This window comes from Chiloscyllium plagiosum, chromosome 6 (genome assembly GCF_004010195.1).
Source record: "Chiloscyllium plagiosum isolate BGI_BamShark_2017 chromosome 6, ASM401019v2, whole genome shotgun sequence".
Taxonomy (NCBI): Eukaryota; Metazoa; Chordata; class Chondrichthyes; order Orectolobiformes; family Hemiscylliidae; genus Chiloscyllium; species Chiloscyllium plagiosum.
In genome coordinates this window covers 28,240,906-28,265,640 of record NC_057715.1, presented here as the reverse complement: position 1 = coordinate 28,265,640, position 24,735 = coordinate 28,240,906, and the positions used below count along the sequence as shown (strand labels likewise).

Genomic DNA, 24,735 nt, shown 5'->3' with positions numbered 1-24,735 from the left:
AGATGAGGTGTTGGGGACCGGGGAAGCGGAAATCCTGGAGGAGGTGGAGGGCGTGGGTGGTGTCACGAACGTAGGTGGGGAGTTCTTGGACTAATGGGGACAGGACCGTGTCGAGGTATGCCGAGATGAGTTCGTTTGGGCAGGAGCAGGCTGAGACGATGGGTCGTCCGGTGCTGTCAGGTTTGTGGATTTTGGGCAGGAGGTAGAAACGGGCGGTGCGGGGTTGTGGGACTATGAGGTTGGAGGCGGTGGATGGGAGGTCCCCTGAGGTGATGAGGTTGTGGATGGCCCAACCAACCAGATTAACTCCAGTATCAGTGGTTATACCTCCAACCCAAACCGTGTCCTTCTACCTATTTTTCCTTACTGAGGCCTACCGATCTGACCAAATTTTTGATCTTTAAATCGAATATCACTTTTTGTGTGGCTCAACATCATATTTACAATGACATTTCAAATACACTGTGAAATTATGTTACAATAAAGATAATATAAATTGTATCTCAGCCCTACACACATTGGAGCGAGGATTCACTGTTATTCATATTGAATGGCTTGTTTGCAGCGCACTATTGACACAAATCAACTCTTAATGTTATTTGCTCAGGCATATTTTTCAGTCTTTGAGTGCTTGTGCAAATTGAAATTGCAATTGTCAAAATCAAAAGTAATCATAAAAAGGTTTTAACTAAAGGCAATATGACTGTAGGAAGAGAAAGAAATGTGAAGAAATGTTCGTAAATTAGTTACCACGTTGCTCCTGTGTCAGCTCTATCGAGTATTATTGCAGAGTTAGGCTACTGGATTCCCCATTGGTGCTGACATTAGAGTCAATATCAAAGCAAGAGAATGCTGCAATGGGGGAAGTAGCCAAGCAGCAAAGGATGGCAAGCAGGTTGGAATGCAGGAGCGGTGATGAACAAAAGTTAAGCAAGCTGATCCCTGAAACAGTGAAGCATGGTGTTTGCCATTTCCATTTCATTCAAAATTGTGATGATATTGGTGACAAAACATTAAATCTATTTTAGCACTTTCTGTAGGAAATTTCAAACAAAACAGTGGTCATGAATATTAAACATTAATTTGCAGTGTTATGTAATGTATGACTAAGTTGGGCAACTCTGTCAAAACTGTCATAGTTACAATGTTTCCATGATTCTGCATGTGCACTTAGTAGGAACGAAAGCAGATGAACAATTTGCATCATGTTTCTCCTGTATATGTTTGTTTGTTCAATTCACTTTTAAAAGAACTAAAGACATAAATATGCAATGGAAATGAACATCTGTTCCATATTACAGTGGATGGCTCCTATTACATAGCTCTAAGTTATGCCATTATACAAGTAGATATAGAGCCTTGCTAGTGAATGTCCATTATTGTAACGATTTCAAAATGTTGGCAAGCTGACATCTCAGAGCTGCAGGAGGTATCTATGGCATGCCTAAATAACTTCAAAAGTGTCATCTGATGAGTTCCCTCTTTTGACTGTTTTGAGATTCCCTCTGCCGTTGTTTTCATCACCTGTTTTACTGATGTAGGCAGTGTTATTTTCTTCCTAAACCCTCCCTCTGTTTTAAGCTGCAAAGACATTTATCCACCCACCCTCTTTCTCCTGAAACAATCTTAATGGGCTGGACTTAAAACTCACCCACCAATGGTTTTAAAGCTGGAAGATTAATTTAATCCAGCAAGCATTTTGGCCATCACCTAGCTCCTTCCACAATTATGCCAACTGTTGAGGTGACATTGAGCAGTCTGCCTGCCAGTTGGATAGTTGAGACCCTTAAATAGATAATTAATACCACATAAGGGCCTTAGCCCACAGTTATCAGGATTTAACCACGCCAAGTATGCATTCCGGTAAGTTTCCCTTTGTGAGTAATTGGAGGACAATGGAGTGAGGGTCCTTTCTTAACAAATATATCAACACCTCAAGGGCCCTCTTCACTTGGACCTGCCAACTTTGCCGGACCACCAAACGTTGATTCAAATCTATCCAATGCTACCAGCCCCTCCATTGTATTAGCAATTATTAAATTATTAGAGAGCTGCAGCCTGAATTGGGATTTCTGGTCACAATTTCCATCTCCAGCTTGTTAACAGCCACTCAAATGGCTGCAGATCATCTGATGTTTGCTTTGGCAGGCTTCCTGTCCCCTGACTCTGTGGCTAACTAGGCGGGGAAGTCATTCCAATCTGTGGATGGTAGAAGATTCAACAATTGTAATGCTGTTTAATATCAATCACCTTCCCACTATCAACATCCTGGGGGTTATCATTGAACAGAAACTGAACTGGACCAGCATATAAATACTGTGGCCACAAGCGCAGGTCAGAGGCTGGGAGTTCTGTAGCCAGTAACTCTTCTCCTGTTTTCCTAGTGTCTTTAGCAAATACAAGGCATAAGTTCGGAGTGTGATAGAATACTCTTTCCCTCCAGGAAAAAGCATCTGCTTGATTGACACTCCATCCACCACCTTCAGCATTCACTACCTTAATTACTGATGCACAGTGAGATCAGTGTGTGCCATCTACAAGATATACTGCAGTAGATCAGCAAGGCTGCAACAACAGCACCTTATAAACCTGTGACTTCTACCACGTAGAAGAGCAAAAGCATCAGATGCATAAGAACATTATCATCTGCAATCTCCCTTCTCACTCCAAGTCAAACAGCATCATGACTTGGAACTGCGTGACTGTTTGTTTGGTCACTGTGACTTTGTCAAAATCCAGGAATGCCCCAAGGACAGCAATAGCTTAAGAGGTTGTTTGCCGTCACCCTGTCAGAGCAATGAAGGTATTCAGTCGATGCTGGTCCAGTTGACACCTACATCCTATGAACAAATAAAAGCATCACTTTGCTTTCCATGTTTTCCCTTTCTTCCGCAGTCTTTGGGCTTTAAAAAAGCTATCACATAAATACTATTTCTTCTTTACCTTACCTTTTTCTCTTACTCTGTTTACATCCATATTTTTCCCAAATAAAGAAAAGATTTGCCAGTGAATTCTTTGAGGTGTGCTTTTTTTGCTTCTGAATCATTCCTCTGTAATTTAATATGCTCATTACAAGATAATTTTTCAAAAGACAATTCAGATGAGTTTGGAGACATGCTATTCACTAGGTTTGTGCATTTCACCTTAAGCTGCCAGTTAAAACTTTGAAGTTTGATGAATTGCCCCAAAAGTACTGCTTAAATTATATAATCTGTGGAGAACCTGTGTATTTTCTGCTAGCAAATGGACTTACCAGAAACTCCAGCTCACAGGATGATGAATCTCCAAAACTCTCGTTTGGAATGAATGGAGAAAGCCTCTTCCAATCAGGGATTATATGTGCGATGCAGTATATAACAAACACTTGTTAGAATAATACAGCCTTTAAATTTTAATGTGGTCTATTTTACATCCAAATGTTAATAAATTTTCTTCTTCAAACAGAAGTGGGATCATCTCTTCTTCGACATCCTTCTCCGGAACTATCTCGTCTAATCTCAGCTCACAGTTCACTGCCCAAAGGGGAACGAAATTTTCAGTGGCCTGTTCTAGCATTTGTCATACAGCACCATGATCTGGAAGGGTTGGAAATGGCAATGAAGCACGCACTAAGGAAATCTGCTTGCAGAGTGTACGCTATGGAGGTCAGTGCAATGATCAATACATATATTTTCATGGAGCTAAAATATCTGCCTGGTAATTAATTCAGTGGCTAAGAAGTCAGGAATTACCTACATTTGTGATTCAGACAATATACTGATTCAATTTTAATAGCATTTTGAAGTTTTGTCTAATAAACGAAGCCTAATGTTTTGTCACTGTTTTTCAATTTAAACAGGCCTTTAACTGGCTATTGTGCAGTGTAATTCAGACAACTGCACTCCACGATATTCTGTGGCATTTTGTGGCATCCCTGACTCCTGCTCCTTTGGAATCTGAGGATGAAGAAGCTGATGATAACAAGGTGAACAAAGAGAATGTAGAACAGGTTGGTTAAATATTGCAGTTGCTTCGAATAATTTCCTCATTAGAAAGGAAGTGATGTTTGGATTAGCTTGCATTATTAACTCAGAGCTATGTACAATGGGTGGTAGATGTTTGGAACTCTCCTCCATAAATGGCAATTCATGCTAGATTAGTTCTTAATTTTAAACCTGAGGTAGACACATTTTTATGAAGCAATAATGTTAAGGGATATTGACCGAAAGTAAGTACATGAAATTAGGCCACATTTCAGTCTTGATCTCATTGAATGATTGACAGAATAGGCATGAGGAGGCCTACTCCTGTTCCTCTGTTCTACGTCCAATTACCTACATTTAGAAATTAGATAAATTAGCTTCACCTTTCTGATATTGGTTTATTTGAAGTGTAGCAGAAATGAGCATGGACTTGCAGACTGCCAGGAAAATAACTCAGAAGAAATTGATGGGTTTTATCAATTTTGTGTGCTGTCCACAAATAGTCACCAGAATTCAAATGATAACTCTTCTCTTCAAGGGGTCAACTGGCTCATCACTGACAGGATATTTTGAATGCCAAATAAACAAAGAGTTTGCGTGTATAAAGCATGCTCAAGGCTTTTCACAAAATCTCACAATTATATCAATTTTGTTTTAGTTATGGTATCCTTTGCAGATGATAATTTTGGAAATGGTCAAAATTAATGGAGGCTTTATTTTAATGAGTTTTTAATTGTAAACACCCTCCTGGTCTTCCAATGTTAATGACTGTAATTTTACCTCAGTGGCAGGATTTGAAAATAATGAATAATGTGTCATGGATCTCCAATTGACAATTACCATTAATGTATACATAAACTCATGCTGGAAAGCCAAATGAGGGGCAGCAGCATTTATCTATTGTGCAAGCAAACGTGCCCACTCATTTTAAATGCATGAAAAGTCCTAGTGGAAAACGTACTATTATTTTTATTATTATTATTTTTTAGATTATTGTGGTCTGCAGATTCTGTAGTCGTGTCACAAAGATCAAGACAGTCTCTAAGTATAGTTATTGATAACTATGCTTGGCACATGGTTTTATGATGATAATTGGAAAAGTAGCTATTTACAATGATGTTCCTATATAGTCAATCAAGTAAATACATAGCAAGACCACCACTTGCAAGATCCTCTCCAAGTCACACTTCATCTTGTCTTGGAAATGTATCACACCTGCTTTAAGCGTCACTGAGTCAAAATCTTAGAATACCTTTCTGAACGGCATTGTGGGAATATCTATAGCAAATAGTCTGCAGGGGTTCAGGAAGGCAGCTGGCCACAATCTTCACCTTCTCAATGGTAATCGAGGATGGATAATAAATGCTGGCTTGATGGCAGCCTGAGATTCCCACATCCCATGAGTGCATTTCACTTAAATGTGGTAGAGCACAGGTACATCTTGTATTTTGTGTGTACTATCATTATCATATCACCCGTTGCAACTGACACTAAATCTCACTCCACTACTACAATTTCAATGTCTTTTGTCATGTTGTGATATGAGCATAGTTGCATGACTTTCACCAACCACATCTTGTACATGAAAACCAAAAGAACTGTGGATGCTGTAAATCAGAAACAAAAAGAGAAATTATTGGAAAAGCTCAGCATGTCTGGTAGCATCTGTGGAAAGACATCAACAGTTAACATTTTTTGGTCGAGTGACCCTTCGACAGAACAGAGGAAGTTCTGAGGAACGGTCGCTTGACCTGAAACGTTATTTCTGATTTCTCTCCAAATCTTGTATGTGGATCTGCTAATGGTGGCACGGTGGCTCAATGGTTAGCACTGTTGCCTCACTGCACCAGGGACGCAGGTTCGATTCCTGCTTTGGGTGACTGTGTGAAGTTTGCACATTCTCCCCATGTCTGTGTTGGTTTCCTCCGAGTGCTCTGGTTTCCTCCCATAGTCCATAGATGTGCAGGTTAGGTGAATTGGCCATGCTAAATTGCCCATAGTGCTAGGTGCATGAGGGAGATGGGTCTGGGTGGGTTACTCTTCGGAGGGTCAGTGTGGACTGATTGGGCCGAAGGGACTGTTCATCATTGTCAGGAATCTAATCTAATCTAATGCTGGAGCACTTTCACCTTCATTGAGCGCCTCATCCAATTCCTTTCCTTCGAAGAACATAAATATATAATGGACAAAGTTGCTAAATTCAAAACCGTTGTCAATAAAGGTTTCCAAGTACTTTTTTTTTAATATAAAACAGGAAAGAGATACTGGAGTGTGTGAACACCCATTGTCTGACATTGTAATTGCTGGAGAAGCTGCTCATCCTTTACCTGAAACGTTTCACCGGCTGCTGCAAACTATTTCGGACCTAATGATGTCTCTACCCAGTGGCAGCTCACTGCAACAAATGGCTTTACGGTAGGTTTTATTTTACAAAAAAATGGAATAAATCATATCAACTGCAAAAATATGAAAGGAGTGACATTGCTTTATCAAATTTATCATCTAGGGATGGAATATTTAATTTGACTACCTGATATCAAAATAAAATTCTGATTCCATGCTGTGAAGCATATATTTGATATCACCTTTTGGGTGTACATGTAACATTAAAGCTTATTTGCTGTAAAAATTATTTAGTCTTCCTAAACTGCATCAGCAAATTCTGAATAATTTACTTGATAATTAATATAGACTTTGAGAAATAGTTAAGATTAGAGCGGTGCTGGGAATGCAGGAAAGTCGACGTTTCGGGCAAAAGCCCTTAATTAGGAATCCAACTTTTGCCTTGAAACGTTGATTTTTCTGCTCCTCTGATGCTGCCTGACCTACTGTGCGTTTCCAGCATCACTCAAATCTTGACTCTAATCTACAGTACTCACCTCCGCCTTGAGAAATAGTTGTCCATCCAGTGTCACCATAAGATTAACACCCTTCAAAGAACGGTTCTGATTAAATCCTGTAATTGACTTATCTGCAGATATTTTGGGATAAATCTTATTCATTGTACTTGAGATTATAGGTGACATGATAATCAGTCTTGTAGACCAAGATCTTTGAGTTACTAAGCATTGGTTTGTACAGTTAATGGAAGTGCCCACGATTGGTCTCAGCTATCCAGTCTGTTGAAGAGAAAATGAGCTAATATCTTATTCCTGGTTACTGTCCAGTGAACAATTGCTAGGAACTACTTATGTTTGGATGAGGTCACAATTGAAATAGGAAGTGATAGAAACTTTCTGTAACTGAAATGAACTAGATTGCAATGATAGTCAAAATTATATTTTAACTTTACCTTTGTTACACTTGTGCATGTTGTGGACTGGAGAATCCTGGAACATAAACTGTAAATTTGGAGAAACATGGCTGGTTAGTTAGCAGTTATCATGTGAACAGCAAGTTAGCAGCTTGATGTAGACCCATTTCAAAGCTGTCTGTGTTTTGGAAATATATTTTTGAAGCTTTTAGTTTGTCTGTTCATAGTTGCAGAATGGCCTTTTATGCATACCAAATTTTTTTTCAAATCGAAAAATCTACATCTAGTTGCTAGGTTGTACAGAATGTAAATATTGCTTAAAAAGGATACAATCTGTCAAATCTTTTCACCATACATTCTACGAAGGATTTTTGTCTTGAATCTTATTTCAGCAATGCTCATGCTTGCATTTCTTGCAGCTGTTTTAAAGAGCCAGCACAGCTACAGTGGACTGAATGGCCTCATTTTTGTGATTTGTTTTCTGATTTGCTTACTTTAATGCTCCAGACTGTGTGAACGTGTTGAATAATAAGATGTCACGGAATTCAATTAGACAGTCGTAAGGAATTGCAGTATATGCACTCACTTAAAATGATCAACTATGCTTTTAAATATTTTACAATGGGTAGGTAGTAGAATTTAACTAATCAAGTAAAATCCTTGACTGTCTAGATTTTTTTCTCCTCCTCCGTCTTCCTCCTCCGTCTTCCTCCTCCGTCTTCCTCCCACAAACATCTCTTTACTAATTTTTGGCTTTGTATCTAGCGCTGGAGTCTCGTCTTCCTCCTCCGTCTTCCTCCTCCGTCTTCCTCCTCCGTCTTCCTCCTCCGTCTTCCTCCTCCGTCTTCCTCCTCCGTCTTCCTCCTCCGTCTTCCTCCTCCGTCTTCCTCCTCCGTCTTCCTCCTCCGTCTTCCTCCTCCGTCTTCCTCCTCCGTCTTCCTCCTCCGTCTTCCTCCTCCGTCTTCCTCCTCCGTCTTCCTCCTCCGTCTTCCTCCTCCGTCTTCCTCCTCCGTCTTCCTCCTCCGTCTTCCTCCTCCGTCTTCCTCCTCCGTCTTCCTCCTCCGTCTTCCTCCTCCGTCTTCCTCCTCCGTCTTCCTCCTCCGTCTTCCTCCTCCGTCTTCCTCCTCCGTCTTCCTCCTCCGTCTTCCTCCTCCGTCTTCCTCCTCCGTCTTCCTCCTCCGTCTTCCTCCTCCGTCTTCCTCCTCCGTCTTCCTCCTCCGTCTTCCTCCTCCGTCTTCCTCCTCCGTCTTCCTCCTCCGTCTTCCTCCTCCGTCTTCCTCCTCCGTCTTCCTCCTCCGTCTTCCTCCTCCGTCTTCCTCCTCCGTCTTCCTCCTCCGTCTTCCTCCTCCGTCTTCCTCCTCCGTCTTCCTCCTCCGTCTTCCTCCTCCGTCTTCCTCCTCCGTCTTCCTCCTCCGTCTTCCTCCTCCGTCTTCCTCCTCCGTCTTCCTCCTCCGTCTTCCTCCTCCGTCTTCCTCCTCCGTCTTCCTCCTCCGTCTTCCTCCTCCGTCTTCCTCCTCCGTCTTCCTCCTCCGTCTTCCTCCTCCGTCTTCCTCCTCCGTCTTCCTCCCACAAACATCTCTTTACTAATTTTTGGCTTTGTATCTAGCTGCTGGAGTCTGAAATTCAAGCAATCTGATCATCAATTCCTTCATCAGAGCAATGTTTTCCACCACATCAATAATATTCTTTCTAAATCCGATGATGGAGATAGTGAAGAAAGCTTTAACATCAGTGTGCAGTCCGGTTATGAAGCCTTGAATCAGGTAAAGGACATTTTTATGTTTACACAGGACTATTGTGCTTAATAGTACTGAAATGAGATGAGGCTTCTGGGATTGTCCTCTGGTTAACTCAGTATAGGATGTTCCTATTCTCTGCTTGATACCAGAAATTGTTTGGTGCACTGTCACAGTCAGTATGTCCAGCTTCAGTACTACACTATTGCTGAACCAAGTGCTTTTCTTGCCCAAAATACAGTTAAAATTGGATAACACTGAAGAGATTATTTTCTCTTTCAAAAATTCCTCAGAATTGAGGCCACTTGCCCCGACTGAGATGACATACCACGTGACACACAGGTGCTAAGTTTGATTCACATTGCACTCTGGATAAAATGTGTTGAATCAGAGAAGGAAACAGAAGAACTGATTTTCTGTATGTGGATATAATTAATTTAATGCATTCATCGTTTAATCGAATACAACTTGAGCCTTGAAATATGCCTATATTGTCTCATCGTGTACATACATGAAAATTTCTTTTTATTCAGTTACTTGATGTAGTTACAACAAACATACTAGATAATTCATTTTTTATAAAAGAGTGTGTGGCCTCAAAAATGGGTTTCATAAAAAGGAATCAGGAAGATTAAAGACTGCCACAACCACTGATTAACATTCCTAAAAGGATGCTGTTCCGTTTTTATTTTGTTGCCATCTGGTTGACCTGTTTGTTTTCTTGTGGAGATTGAATGTGTTTTGATCTTTAAGGAACGCAAGACTTTGGCTAAGTAATCAAGCATATTTGTATATTGGTTCTTATTTTGGTGATTTTCTCTCCACCATTTGATCTTATCAAGGAAAATCAACACATTTTAGAGCAAAACTTGAGACTGATTTTTCGTTTTTGACAATATGGTAGACTATGTTCCATAGAGCACAAAAAATAATATTGCTTCCTTTCATAGCAGGAGTCCTGTACAGTAACATGTTTGAAAGACCTCACTGGAATTGTTGATATTAAGACATCTAGCAGACCAGCTATGATTGGTAGTCTGACGGATGGATCAACAGAAACTTTCTGGGAGTCAGGAGATGAAGACAAGAATAAAACAAAGAGTATAACTATAAATTGTGTTAAAGGAATTTGTGTTCGCTATGTTTCTGTTCATGTGGACAACTCTCGAGATTTGGGGGTAAGAATTCCGAATGTTGTCTCTTTGGTAGATGGTTCTATCTTTTCAGTACTTTATACTGCCACACCACAAGCATTTCCATAGGCAAGCTTCTATTTGTTCTGAACTAAAATGGTAGATTGTAGATCATGGACAAATGAGACACTCTGCACTCAGATACACAGCAGGTTTAACATCCTATGAATATTACATCTATTTAGACTAATGTAAAAGACCGTGTTTAAGTACTGTATAACTCTGAAATGGAGCTTAAAAAAATTTTGATTACACTGAACAAGCAGTACAACAAAAAAAGTTCTTCCTACATTAGAATGGTGCAGTGCAGAAAGGAGCCATTCTGCATAATACAATTGTACCAACTCTGAAGGAATTATTAATTAGTTCCACTTTCCTCTCTTGCCAAAACCTTGCAGTTCTTTCTTCACGGACAGATCCAGATCCATTTTATAAGTTGCTATTGAACCTGCTTTCACTAGTGGTTTCTGATAATGCATTCCAGATCACAACTCACTGAGGGTGAGACTGGGGTGTAATTTTCATCACTCGCTCATACTTGCCTGTTTTTGCTGATTATTTTAAAATTAGTACATAGCATCATTTATTTTAAAGCACATTTTGCAATTCCCTTCAGTAACCATTGTTGAAGAATCTAACAAAAAACTTAAACAGTAGGGTAGAAGTGATGGTGGTAGGGTGATTAGGATTAATGATTTAAGCTGCATGTTTGTGCTTGTCAATTGAACTGTTGATGGTCATATCTTTACTACAGCAATACACTTTTTGTTTCCCCCTCAATGTAGAACAAGGTATCTTCAATGACCTTCTTTTCTGGAAAAGCAACCGAAGACCTAAGCAGAATTAAACAAGTAAGAATTTGGAAGAAATTGTTCTTCTTGGAAGCAAAGCTTTTTTCATTACAGTATGTTTTATTCTCTCCCCTTCCCCTTGTTGTTTGAAACATGCCTATATAAACTTTCTTCTCATTTCTTTTCCACTAGTATTACTAAAATTGTCTGTGTTTCATTGCTATTTTTCAGTTCCTTCATTAATTTGGCCTTATACACACAGAGGAACCTCGATTATCTGTCATTTGATTATCTGAATATCGGATTATTTGGCAAAATTGCAAGGTCCCGATGTTTGGCTAGCAGGAGTCCTGTTGTGTTATGTTATCCTGCTATGTTATCTGGCATTTGATTATCCAGAATTCAATTAACCGAATGAAATACTCCCTGCCTGTCTCTTTTGGGTAAACTAGGTTCCTCTGTAATACGTAAGGATCAGAAGATGCAGGGCTAAATCTATAATGAGACAAGGAATTCAGGCAACAGAAATGTACATTCAATTTGATTCCCTGGCAAGATAATGAGGAGATGTTGAGTTGGAGGAGAGATTTCATTTTGATATAGCTATGCATGTTCTGCAGAAAGAACCTTATGGACTAAATAGCCTTTCCTTTCTTTTGGTCTTAACTCTTTATGCTGTCTGATAGAATAGACTCTTTTAATAATATTGAGTGACTTTGTTTTTTAACAATTATTTTGCTTTTAAACATATTTAGTATATTTCCTTTCAAGAATAAACATGAATCCACTTTCATTTCTTTCTCCTGCTCTTAGACTGACATGGATTCCAGACATATGGGATGGGTAACTAGTGAACTTCCTGGAGGAGGCAATCATATTATTAAAATAGAACTCAAGGGTCCAGAGAACACACTAAGAGTCCGACAAGTCAAGGTTTTAGGATGGAAAGAAAATGAAAGCATTAAAATTGGTGGACAGATTTCAGCAAGTGTTGCTCAACAGAAGAACTGTGAAGCAGAGACCCTGCGAGTTTTCCGACTAATTACATCACAGGTATATTGTGATTGGCCTTCAAAGTCACATTTTTCTTTGATCACTGTCAAAATGCACATCTCTCTTGTCATAATGTGAATATTACCTGAAGTCACAAGTTTGTTTTTTTTCTTTCCAACTTTCAAAAATGTGCATCCTTAGAATTTCTAATTATATAGTAAAATTCAAATTAAATAACTGGAAGTCCTAACAGGCTTGCAGGTTTGAGTATGCATCATTTAAATGCGAGAATTGGTTCAAGGAGAGCTAAAATGATTGGAATGCTAGCCTTTATATCCATTAGACTGGAATATAGAGATAGAAGCAATGCTTCAGTCAGCAAGAACCTGGTAAGAGCACAGCTGCAAGCAGTTTTGGACACAATGCCTTAAGAGCGATATAGTGGCTCTGGATGGAATACAGCATATGTTTACCAAGATAATATTAAAACTCCAAAGAAGATATTACAAGGAGAAATTGAAGAAACTAGTGGCAATTTAATCAGACTTTTTAACAGATAGGTTAGATGGGGGGAAATCAAAGTCTGCTGGTTGAGGAGTGCAGGGTCATGTAATCTAAACATTAGGGGCTAGACCTTTCAGGGATTGTGAGGGAACCCTTCCACTCACCTGATAAACTCTCTTCCACAACACTTGCATTCACCTGAACTCTGTTCCACAACTGCAATTAATGTTTTGTCAACTTAGTTTATAGATGAGTTTTTTTTTAAATCCAGAGCTATCTGAGGATGTGGAGCAAGTGGATCTGCTGATTAGCTATGATCTTGTTGAATGACGGAAAAGGGTGAAGGGGATTAAATGGCCTATTCCTGTTCCTGTTATTTCTCTACTGTTGTATATAACTATGATGTGGAGATGCCGGGTGTTGTACTGGGGTGGACAAAGTTAAAAATCTCTCAACACCAGGTTATAGTCTAATAGGCTTATTTGGAAGCACCAGCTTTTGGAGCGCTGCTCCTTCATCGGGTAAATAGTGAAAGAGCAGCAGCCAAAAAGCTTGTACTTCCAGATAAATCTGTTGGACTATAACCTGGTTTTTGTGTGATTTTTAACTGTGTATAACTGGACTATCATAACTAACCACAGTCAAGATTCCTATAGTTTTAAGCCATTCAGTCCTCAATCCATCAAGCCTTCTCTGACATTATTGGGTCACGAATGATCATCTCTTTGCCATTCTTATGCATCATCTCCATGTCCCTTTTCGAGCGCTGGTTCGAGCCGGGTCCGCGTATTGCAACCCGGTAGGCCCATTCTACCCTTACCTGGCTTGATCCAGCCTCCAAATTCAATAACTGCGGAAGCCATTATTCAAGGAACCTTATAAGCTGGCCGCCGCCTTCCTGTTTGGGAAGGCCCAGCAAATGAATATTTTTTCGCCGACCTCGAGAATCGAGGTCGTCAATATGATTCTCTAAGTTCCGGACTCGCTGCTCGAGAATCCGGACCCGATCCACAGCCGATTCTGCAATGGCCTCGGAGGTCGCGGCCTTTAGCTCTGCCCCTCTGACTCGGCATTCAATTTCTTCGATGTCTCGGCCGTGCTTTTGTAGCGTGGCCGAGAATGAATTCCATCGACTTCGGGACTCTTCTATGAAAGCATCGATCTTCGCATCGAGTTTGGAGATTATTTTTGCGAGGCTCGCCACCATAGGTAAATCCCCTGGGGTGACTGCGGACGCTTCTGCTGCAGCTGGGGAGGGTGGGGAAGGGGCTCCTGCCTGCTGAGAACTGCGGGCTCCTTTTCCCCCTAGTCATTTTTACAGGAGACTAGACTGTTTAAATTTAGTACTAAACCACTAATTACATTAAATAAAAACCATTTTTAATTGATTTGGTGAGTGTGGTGGAGGCCCACATTGCCTAGGTCTTGGGAGGAGCACTATAGACTCAGACTTGCTGAGTCGCCGCCATCTTTGATCCCCCTTCTCCATGTCCCTTGATGTCATTAGTCTCCAGAGGAAGCATCTACATCCACTTTGTCACACTTGCCAGAGTTTTATAAACTTCAATGAGATCAACCCTCATTCTTTGAAACTCTAGGATATGAAGACCAGGTTTCTTCACCCTTTCTTCACAATGCAATCTTGCTATCCCAGGGAGTAACTTGTTAAATCTCTGTTGCACACCCTCAGTGGCAAATCTATCCTTCTTTATGTAAGGGAAGCAAACCTGTATAGTATATTCCAGTTGAAGCCTTACCAAGATTCTAAACTACTGGATCATGGCATCTTTACATCTGTTCCTAATCCCCTTGTGATGAAGACCAACAAACTATTTACCCTCCTAACTGCTTGCTGTACCTACATGCTAACTTTAGTGACTTGAAACCTGAGTCTTTTTGGACACCTACATTTTCCAACCTTTCACCATTCAAGAAATATACTACCTAACTTCATTTTACACCAAAATGAATAACTTCATACTTAATCCATCGGCTATATTTGAGCCCATTTATTTCCCCTTATAAGTACTTTTCAAGTCATCTTGCTTCCTCCTTACAATACATATGCACACCCAGCTTGGTGTCATCAACAAATTTGGAAATTACTTTTGGCCCTCTCACCCAAATAATTTTGTGTAAATTTTGAACAGCTGTGGACTTAGTAACGTACAAGAAGGGTCAGTGCTATCAACAACCTGCTATCCTGAGAATAATCCATGTATTCCTCTCTGCTTTCTGTTTGTTCGCCAATTCTCAGTTTGTACTCGGATATTTCCTCCATCCCACGTAGTGTCATTTTTATTTACTAACATCCAATATGTGAGACTTTATCGAAAGACTTCTGAAAATATAAAGCACCACGTCCACTGGTTCTCATTTATCAATGCTACATGTAGTATGTCAAATGTTATTCTGTTTTGTAAACCTGCCTGATGTTATCATTATTTTTAAATATCCAGTTATCCTATTCTTTATAATAGATTTTAACATTGTCCTATTATTGTCACCTTGAAAGGGCTGTAGTTCACTTCCTTCATCCCTACATATAATTGCGGGTTACAGTTGCTACTTTCTAATTTGCAGAAACCTTTCCAGAAAGATAATTCCTAATATAGCTGCTATCTCTCTAGCCACAACCTCCAACAGTCTGGTATCAATTTTATGAAGTCCAGATGATTTAGCAAGTTTCAATCCAGATAACTAAGTGCTATCTTTTTGATCATATTCATTTTGTCTAGTTTCCCAGTTCCATTGTCCCTTGGTCACTTAGAATTTCTAGATTTTCAAAATCATCATCCGTGAATATGGACACACAGTCATTTAATTTTTCTTCCATTTCCCTGTTCTCTGCTGAGTTCTATCCGCACCAATAACGTGCTCACATTTGTTCCTAATCCAGTCACCTTGCAGCTTGTCTCCACAATGGCAATTAGTAATAGACGTTGACTTCAGATGGTACATGCAAATCATCTATCAGTTCAGATGAAGTGCCTTTACTTCAGGTTTGTCTTTTTTTTTAAGCAGCATTCTTCATTCTTATCTTGTTTCTTGTGTGTTTATGTCTCATCTATCTTTTTTATTGCTATTTTTAACCAGTTTTGCTTTCCCCAAATTTGAAATCACTCTTGGGTTCCCATTTGTCCATCAATCGCGTTTAAATCCTTCCCGACAGCACTTGTGAAACTCCTTGCCAAGCTGTTAGTCTTGATTGTGCTGATCCGTCCTCCTTGTGCAGCTCCCACGTGCCTCAGAAGCGGTCCCAATGCTTCAAGCTCCAGTTTCTTTTGCAAGTGGGACACGTTACGCATATATGGTCATTTGGGTTACTGGTAATATCTACGACTTATGATATAATGCAGAATACACATTCCAAACAACCAAGCTGTCGTGTTTTAACTTCATTTGACTTAGCCTTAACTGAATAAATCTTACAAATTCATAAACTTTCCTCATATTGATAAATCCAACTAATACCTAATACAATTTATTAGTTGCAATAAACTTCACTTAAAGCATTTTCCCCCTATGTAGTCAATTCCCACATAATTCACTACTCGCTGTCTCACTCGGATGGCATCCCCTAATTGTGCACCCCTTACTGACTGCAGTTTGAAAAATCTGTCTCATAAATTCTCTGAAGAGTCATTAGTTTCAGTAATTAGCACCAATTGAACCAACAGCTTTGAGCTAATTGATAGATAATTGCCACCACCACGCAATTTAATTTACTTAAATGTTACTACTTCTGTGTCAGTGTCTGACTCCTCATCGTGTATATTTAAATTTTAAAAAGATTTAGCATAATTTGCCATGTCAACCTAATTAGTTCCTTGTTTTATACCAAAAAAAACTAAAGGATTGCCACCACACAGATACATTCCGCCACCCCCACCCAAAAGGCCTTTTGCAAAGCCCGTTCCCTCCTGGATGCCTTGGTCCACTCCAATATCTCCTCAGACCCCACGGCACCTTTCCATGCAATCACAGAAGGTGTAACACCTCCCTGTTTACTTCCTCCCTCTTCACTACCCAAAGCCCTACACACACCTTCCAGGTGAAGCAGCGATTAACCCGCACTTCACTTAATCTCGTCCACTCTATTCAATGCTCACAATGTGATCTCCTCTGTGTTGGGGAGTGCAGACTGAGCAACTGCTTTGCAAAATGTTTGTTCTGTCTGCAAAAAACTATCCTAAGCTTCCAGTTGCCTGCCATTTCAACACGCCACAGTATTCCCTAGCCAGTATCTCTGTAGTGCTCCAGCAAAGCTCAGCGCAAGCTGGAAGAACAACACCCCATTTTTTTCCATTTGGAAACCCTGTAAACTCTGGACTCAATGTCAAGTTCAGCAATTTTTAGGGCTTGAGCACCTTCTTCCATGTCCTACTCCAGACCCCCCACACCAGACCTTGTAATCACATGGGCTGCTACCACCAAGCAACCCATTGTCAACACAAATGGTCCCCATTAGCAGCTGTTCATCCTCCCAGACTGACCTTTTAATTCTTCCTTTGTTTGTTCAACTTTTTTTCTCCTCTCTTCCTCTTTGGATAAATTGAATCTCCACCTATCAATTGGTCCTCCCCCTCCCCCTCCCCCTCCCCCCCCTCTCTTTAACATATATATTGACCTTTTCCCAGATACAATCAATTCTGAAGAAGGGTCATTTGACCCAAACCATTAACTCTCCACAGATGCTGCCAGACCTGAAATTTTCCAGCAATTTCTGTTTGTGTTCTTGTTCCTTATTTCTATCAACTTGTGAATGTGTGCCCCTTACTGATTCCAACTTGCATTATGTCCTGTGCACCATTCACCCCAGGGTTTGCTAACTTCCAGAAGCGCTCAGTACACGAATACTTCAATTTTAAAGTTGCTTATTTACATGTTTACATTTCTCCATGACATGCCCGCATGCAGGCTTTCTTCACCCCTTGCCTTGTCAATTTCTCTAAGCTTCCCAATTATCCTCCTGAGACTTCTATACTGTCTTCCAATTGCATCCCCCAATTCACCACTGATTTCCTTGTTTTTACCTGTCTCTAGTATTGCCTCCGTTAATCTTGTTAAGCCTCCACCTTTCTAGGCACTCCTGAAACCCGTCTCATTGACCAAGCATTTTGCACCTGACATATTGTCTTTTCCTTTCGTTTGATCACTTTTGTCAAATCAAACTTTTGTTGTGTGCCTTCAGATGCTTGTTTTAAAGACCTATGTAACTCCAAGATATTGGATATCTAAAAGTTTCATAGCATAATGGATGAGTTTCTTTAGAGGTTGAGTAATAGAATTAGGTAGCTTTTGCCTGTTGAAATAAACCTTGCATCTGTTGAAGTTACAAAAATGCAACATGCAGAGGCTGGTGTCAAGGATACCTCCTTGAAGGATACTAAAGGTAAAGGATTCAGAAGAGTTTATTACTCAAGATGCCACAGTTATAATTAGGAAAAAAAAATTGAAACCAAGTCAAAAATTGAGCAGGATTGCAGCGGTGCAGAGGAGGCTGGTGTGTTGTCAGCTGTCAAAGGCAACAGAGAGGTCACAAAGGTAAATTGACCATAGTCAGAAGATGCCATGTGCGATTTTGCTTAAGACTGTTTTTCTGTGATGGGGCAAAAAACTTATTCGAGAGGTATTTACAGGAAGCTGGCTGAGAGTTTGAGCCAATAATACATGAAGGGATATTGGGAATAGGTGGTAATTTTCAAGGACAAGGCTTTCAGGTTCTATTTATTGAAGCAAGTCTTACTGACTGGTTTTGAATGCAAGGTGGGTAGTGGTTAAGAAGGAACCATTTATAATTGCAGCACAGAAGTTCATTTAATTTATTGTATCTTCAAAGTTTGAGAGAAGATTTGTAGCTCGGGTGCTCGTTGTTGTGGTTCTGTTCGCCGAGCTGAGAATTTGTATTGTAGATGTTTCGTCCCCTGTCTAGGTGACATCCTCAGTGCTTGGGAGCCTCCTGTGAAGCGCTTCTGTGATCTTTCCTCTGGCATTTGTAGTGGTTGCAATCTGCCGCTTCTGGTTGTCAGTTCCAGCTGTCCGCTGCAGTGGTCGGTATATTGGATCCAGATCGATGTGCTTATTGATTGAATCTGTGGCTGAGTGCCATGCCTCTAGGAATTGTACCTGTACTGGTCTTTGCCAGAGTAATCCGAAACTAATTCCACTGCCCTCTTTCTCATGTACTGTATATTCTCTACTTCAAATATTTTCTTGCTCTTCCACTAAAAGAAGCTGTACCATTTATAGAGTCATAGAGATGTACAGCATGGAAAGAGACCCTTCGGTCCAACCCGTCCATGCTGACCAGATATCCCAACCCAATCTAGTCCCACCTGCCAGCACCCATAACCCTCCAAACCCTTTCTGTTCATATACCCATCCAAATGCCTCTTAAATGTTGCAATTGTACCAGCCTCCACCACTTTATCTGGCAGCTCATTCCATGCATGTACCACCCTCTGTGTGAAAAAGTTGCCCCGTATGTCTCTCTTATATCATTCCACTCTCACCCTAAACCTATGCCCTCTAGTTCTGGACTCCCCGACCACAGGGAAAAGACTTTGCTTATTTACCCTATTCCTGCCCCTCATAATTTTGTAAACCTCTATAAGGTCACCCCTCAGCCTCCAACGCCCCAGGGAAAACAGCCCCAGCCTGTTCAGCCTCTCCCTATAAATCAAATCCTCCAATCTGGCAACATACTTGTAAATCTTTTCTGAACCCTTTCAAGTTTCACAACATCTTTCCAATAGGAAGGAGACCAGAATTGCATGCAATATTCCAACAGTGGTCTAACCAATATCCTGTACAGTAGCAACATGACCTCCCAACTCCTGTACTCAATACTTTGACCAATGAAGAAAAGCATACCAAACGCCGCGTTCACTATCCTATCTACCTGCGACTCCACTTTCAAGGAGCTATGAACCTGCACTCCAAGGTCTCTTTGTTCAGCAACACTCCCTAAGGCTTTACCATTAAGTGTATAAGTCCTTCTAAGATTTGCTTTCCCAAAATGCAGCACCTCGCATTTATCTGAATTAAACTCCGTCTGCCACTTCTCAGCTCATTGGCCCACCTGGTCAAGATCCTGTTGTAATCTGAGGTAACCCTCTTCGCTGTCCACGACACCTCCAAGTTTGGTGTCATCTGCAAACTGACTAACTATACCTCTTATGCTCGCATCCAAATCATTTCTGTTCATGACAAACAGTAGAGGACCCAGCACCGATCCTTGTGGCACTCCACTGGTCACAGGGCTCCAGTCTGAAAAACAACCCTCCACACCGCCTTCTGTCTTCTACCTTTGAGCCAGTTCAGTATCCAAATGGCTAGTTCTCCCTGTATTCTGTGAAATGTAACTTTGCTAATCAGTCTCCCAAGGGGAACCTTATCGAACACCTTACTGAAGTCCATTATAGATCACATCTACCCCTCTGCCCTCATCAGTCCTCTTTGTTACTTCCCCAAAAAACTCAATCAAGTTTGTCCCTCAGGAGTCCCTTCAACACGTTGCCCACCACCAACGTCAGGCTTACTGGTCTATAGTTCCCTGGCTTGTCCTTTCCACCCGCCTTAAACATTATTATGACAGAGATAGCAAACTATACTAAGGGCGGCACGGTGGCTGAGTGGTTAGCACTGCTGCCTCACAGCACCAGAGACCCGGGTTCAATTCCTGCCTCGGGCGACTGTCTGTGTGGAGTTTGCACATTCTCCCCGTGTCTGCGTGGGTTTTCTCCGGGTGCTCCGGTTTCCTCTCTCAGTCCAAAGATGTGCAGGTCAGGTGCATTGGCCATGCTAAATTGCACGTAGTGTTAGGTGAAGGGGTAAATGTAGGGGAATGGGTCTGGGTAGGTTGCTGTTCGGAGGGTCAGTGTGGACTTGTTGGGCCGAAGGGCCTGTTTCCACACTGGAGGAAATCTAAATCAGCCTCACTATTACTGTATTTGCAAAGCAATGAGCTTAAAACATTCAAAAACTCTCAAACTGATCTAGGATGCCATGTTAATAACTTAAACAAAAATTAACAATCCATTGTTAAGAATCGGTAGTAACTTTCCAAGCCAGTTTCCAACAGATATAAGTCTTTTGTCCTTTTATTGTATATAAAAGCTATGATTCAAAGTTCAATTCTCAACTTCAACTCACTTTTTTAAATAAAAAATGTGAAAAGAAAAGAAATGCTTTCAACACACTGCCTCATTTAGTTCTACTGGCTTACCATTTCATATTCCTAACAAGTATTTAAAGAGCTTTCTCATTATTTCTAATATTAGTGACTGGCAAGGAATCGTCAATTTAAGACATTGATTCTGTAAATATCATAAATTGTTTTGCCCTCCTTTCCCTTCTCAATCCTCCAATATTTCAAATCCATTATTAAATGTCATTTATCCTTTTCTATTCCTGTATTTGGTCTGGCCCCATAACTATAGTTTACCATCCCAAGCGCCATTCTGATGAAGGTATGCTGTGGTTTTTAAGATTCCTTCTATAATTAGGTTGAACTCTGTTTTTAATTTTCAGTGTTCCTTCATTTGATAAAACTGAATAAGTTAAGCTTTTTGATATGTTGCTAACTTTGGGAAAACTTTTGCAGGTGTTTGGCAAATTGATTTGTGGTGATGCAGAACCCACACCTGAACAAGAAGACAAAACTATTTTGTCTTCACCAGAGGGTGAAGAAAAGGTACAATTATGTCCTATATCTACAAATATATGCTGTTTCCGCAAAGTAAATATTTATTTTTCAGTAACAACATTTCTTACTTATAATCATATGCCATCTTGTTTTGAAAAAGGCATCTGATGCTGATTTGAAGGAACACATGGTTGGAATCATATTTAGCAGAAGCAAGCTAACGAATCTCCAGAAACAGGTTTGATATGAATAATTTTCGTATTTTTCATGGAGTCATTTTATGTACTACATTGTTTCATAGTTCAGTGCAATCTACTTCAAGCTGTTATTCCTCCATGACACCCCATTGCTTAGTAGCTGCCCAGTGCAGTGCTGTACTGTAATTGAATATCCAGAGAAAATTGTCAGCTAAACCTGTTTGTGTATTTCAGTAATTATTCATCTTTTAACTATTAGAAGAGTTTGAGCTGTTTGAGCTGGCTGCACTTCAGATAGAAGAGCAAAAGACTTGGTTTTCAGAATGAAATGTGTGGTGTTATCTTTTTGTTTATTTTGTATATTCAGTATAAACATACTTTCATCTCATCAAGGTTAGTCTTTTCCGTATTCTCAGGCATTGGGACAGTCTCCCCATACTAGGAATTTAAGTTTTTCTTTGAATACTGACATCAACATTTTCTAGAGTGTCGACCAAGGAACAGACTTGTATTGAAGAAAGTTCGCATGCTATGGGCTTAGTTAAAATATGAACGCAAAGCAATGTCAAACATAGATCAGCTCAGCTGGTGGTAGCTTCAGCGAACATTTTCTAAGGTCTATGTAACCTTACCATTCAATTCTACTTGAAAGATGATTATAATTTGCAATTTTTATTCAAGTCCAAGACATTCTCTTTTACATACTGGATCAGGTTTTAATTCAATGTTCTAGTCAAGCTAAGGAATAAAAGTGAGTTCATAACTGGACTGAACTTTATTCTATTGAGAAAGCTCCAGCCTCATATCCAAGAAACTGTACCACAAAAATGCTCAACAGATAAATGTCCACAGCTAAGAAGTAGAGAATTCCAACAGTTGAGTAAAGAACTCTCTCTCCATCTCAGTCCTACATGCTCAACCTCCGTCTTGTGAGACTGTGGACGTGACACATCTCCCAAAATCAATCCTGTTCAGTCCCTCACGGATTTTATGTTCCAACTAGTCTTATCTCATCCTTTTAAACTTTAGAAAATACAAGTAGAGTTGACTCAATTTTTCCTCAAAGGACAGTCTGTTCATCCCAGGAATCTATCTAGTCAGCCTTCATTTAAGGCAAATACATCTTCCCGCTAGTGAATAAACCTAAATTATACCATGTACTCTAGGTATTTTCTCACCAAGTGTGAGTGAAGAAAGACGTGCTTATTTCTCCCATTTATGACAAAGAGATTGAATTATATCCAGCCATTTATCATCTTAAGTACTTGATGTATTGCGTGTCAACTTTTTGGGATTCGTTTGCAAGGGCATTAAGAACCCAGTGGATACCAGTATTTCCCCAACAGTTACCATTTTTAAACTTATTCTGTCCAATTTTCCTACCAAAGTGTATACTTCACACTTTTCTGTGAAATTCAGTTTGCTGCTTTGTAGTCCACTCCCCAACCAATCAATTCCCCTCCCAGATTTGTAGTTTGTAACTGGTGATTACCTCTCCAAACAGGTGTGTGCACATATAGTTCAAGCCATACGCATGGAAGCCACACGTGTGCGAGAAGAATGGGAGCACGCCATATCTAGCAAGGAAAATGCAAATTCTCAACCAAATGATGAGGATGCTTCTTCGGATGCATACTGTTTTGAACTGCTCTCTATGGTGCTTGCTCTGAGTGGTTCCAATGTTGGAAGACAATACTTGGCCCAACAGCTCACGTTATTGCAAGATCTGTTCTCTTTGCTGCATACTGCTTCACCCAGGGTACAAAGACAGGTCAGTGTTGGTTTTATTTCAATCAATTTTAAACTTTAGTAAAGCAGAAAATCATTTGTTCCTAGTTTACTAATTTAATGTACTAACATTGCTTAAATTTAGAAATATGCTTTTTTGACTCTGTGAACTATTGCAGCAATAGATTGAACAGCCATATGGAACTTCATTTGCAGGTGACATCTTTACTGCGCCGTGTACTACCAGAAGTGACACCAGTGCGTCTTGCCAGTATAATAGGTGTGAAATCTCTTCCACCAGCAGACATCAGTGACATCATTCATTCCACAGAGAAAGGAGATTGGAATAAGTTAGGAATTTTGGACATGTTTTTGGGCTGCATTTCCAAAGCGCTCACTGTGCAGCTAAAAGCCAAAGGGTGTAATTTTCCTGGCACGGTTGCTGGGAAGGGTGTAACCACGGTTACGTTACCATCAGTCTTCAACTCTGGGTAAGAATGACTTTTCCAAATTGTACTTTGTTCTCATTCAACTAATAATGAAATCAGTATTCTAGTTAACACTTATTGTTAGGTGTGTTGTTTTAGTTATATTATGGATTGTATATTGTGTAGCAGTTTACCTCTGGTAAACTGAAAAGTCTTGTAAGACCATGAAGGGGTTCTGATTGTTTATCATTCAGACACAGGGTGTGTATATTGCTGGCAAGATCTGTAGTTATTTTCTCACCCTTTTTTTGCCCTAGGAAGGTGGTAGTGATCTTCATCTTGCCATCTTCAACTGCTGGTGTCTATGTAGTGTAGGTGCTGCTAGAGAGGGTTTTCCAGGGCCTTGACCTGCAAAGATGATAGGAAGAGTGATATATATCAAAATTAGAATAATCTGTGATTTGGAGAGGAACTTTGTGATGATGGTGGTTCCATTTGCCTGCTGCCCGCGTTAGAGGTGCAGTCAAAGTACTAAATGGAATTTGTGTAATTGAATACAGCATTAAGGTATCAGATCTTGTGGTGGCAGAGCATTTTGGTGATAGTGACCACAACTGCCTCACATTCTACATAGCTATGGAGAAGGAGAGGATTAGGCAAAATGGGAGGATATTTAATTGGGGAAGAGGAAGCTATGATGCAATTAGACATGAGTTAGGAAGCATGGATTGGGAGCAATTGTTCCATGGTAAAGGCACTATAGACATGTGGAGACTGTTTAAGGAACAGTTGTTGCAAGTGATGAATAAATACGTCCCTCTGAGACAGGCAAGAAGTGGTAAGATAAAGGAACCTTGGATGACGAGAATAGTGGAGCTTTTCGTCAAAAGGAAAAAGGTAGCTTATATAAGGTGGAGGAAGCTAGGGTCAAGCTCAGCTCTAGAGAATTACAGGCAGGCGAGGAAGGAGCTCAAAAATGGTCTGAGGAGAGCCAGGAGGGGGCACGAGAAAGGCTTGGCAGAACGGATTAGGGAGAACACAAAGGCATTTTACACTTATGAGAGGAATAAGAGAATGATCAAAGAAAGAGTAGGGATAGCATAGGGAATTTGGGTGTGGAGTCTGAGGAGGTAGGGGAAGCCATAAATTAGTTTTTTGCATCTGTCTTCACGAAAGAAACGAATTTTGTAATGAATGAAAACTTTGAAGAGCAGGACTGCTGGCTGGAATGGATAGAGATGGAGGAGGCTGATGTGCTGAAAGTTTTGTCAAACATTAAGATTGACAAGTCGCCAGGCCC

The 24,735-nt window shown here is 40.3% G+C and overlaps 1 protein-coding gene across 14 annotated transcripts in view; it reads left to right on the top strand.

Moving 5' to 3' along the window:
• mycbp2 (MYC binding protein 2) overlaps nt 1-24,735 on the top strand; it is a 199,675-nt gene that overhangs the window by 153,117 nt on the left and 21,823 nt on the right. For 12 of the 14 annotated variants that reach the window (XM_043691414.1, XM_043691407.1, XM_043691412.1 and 9 more), the window contains 11 exons: nt 3,445-3,644; nt 3,839-3,988; nt 6,217-6,377; nt 8,822-8,978; nt 9,902-10,129; nt 10,930-10,995; nt 11,749-11,988; nt 21,041-21,130; nt 21,243-21,320; nt 22,784-23,050; nt 23,224-23,498. In XM_043691414.1, the coding sequence (XP_043547349.1) occupies nt 3,445-3,644; nt 3,839-3,988; nt 6,217-6,377; nt 8,822-8,978; nt 9,902-10,129; nt 10,930-10,995; nt 11,749-11,988; nt 21,041-21,130; nt 21,243-21,320; nt 22,784-23,050; nt 23,224-23,498 (1,912 nt within the window). The remainder of the gene's footprint in view (nt 1-3,444; nt 3,645-3,838; nt 3,989-6,216; nt 6,378-8,821; nt 8,979-9,901; nt 10,130-10,929; nt 10,996-11,748; nt 11,989-21,040; nt 21,131-21,242; nt 21,321-22,783; nt 23,051-23,223; nt 23,499-24,735) is intronic. The other 2 variants (XM_043691408.1, XM_043691406.1) reach the window with 2 other exon arrangements.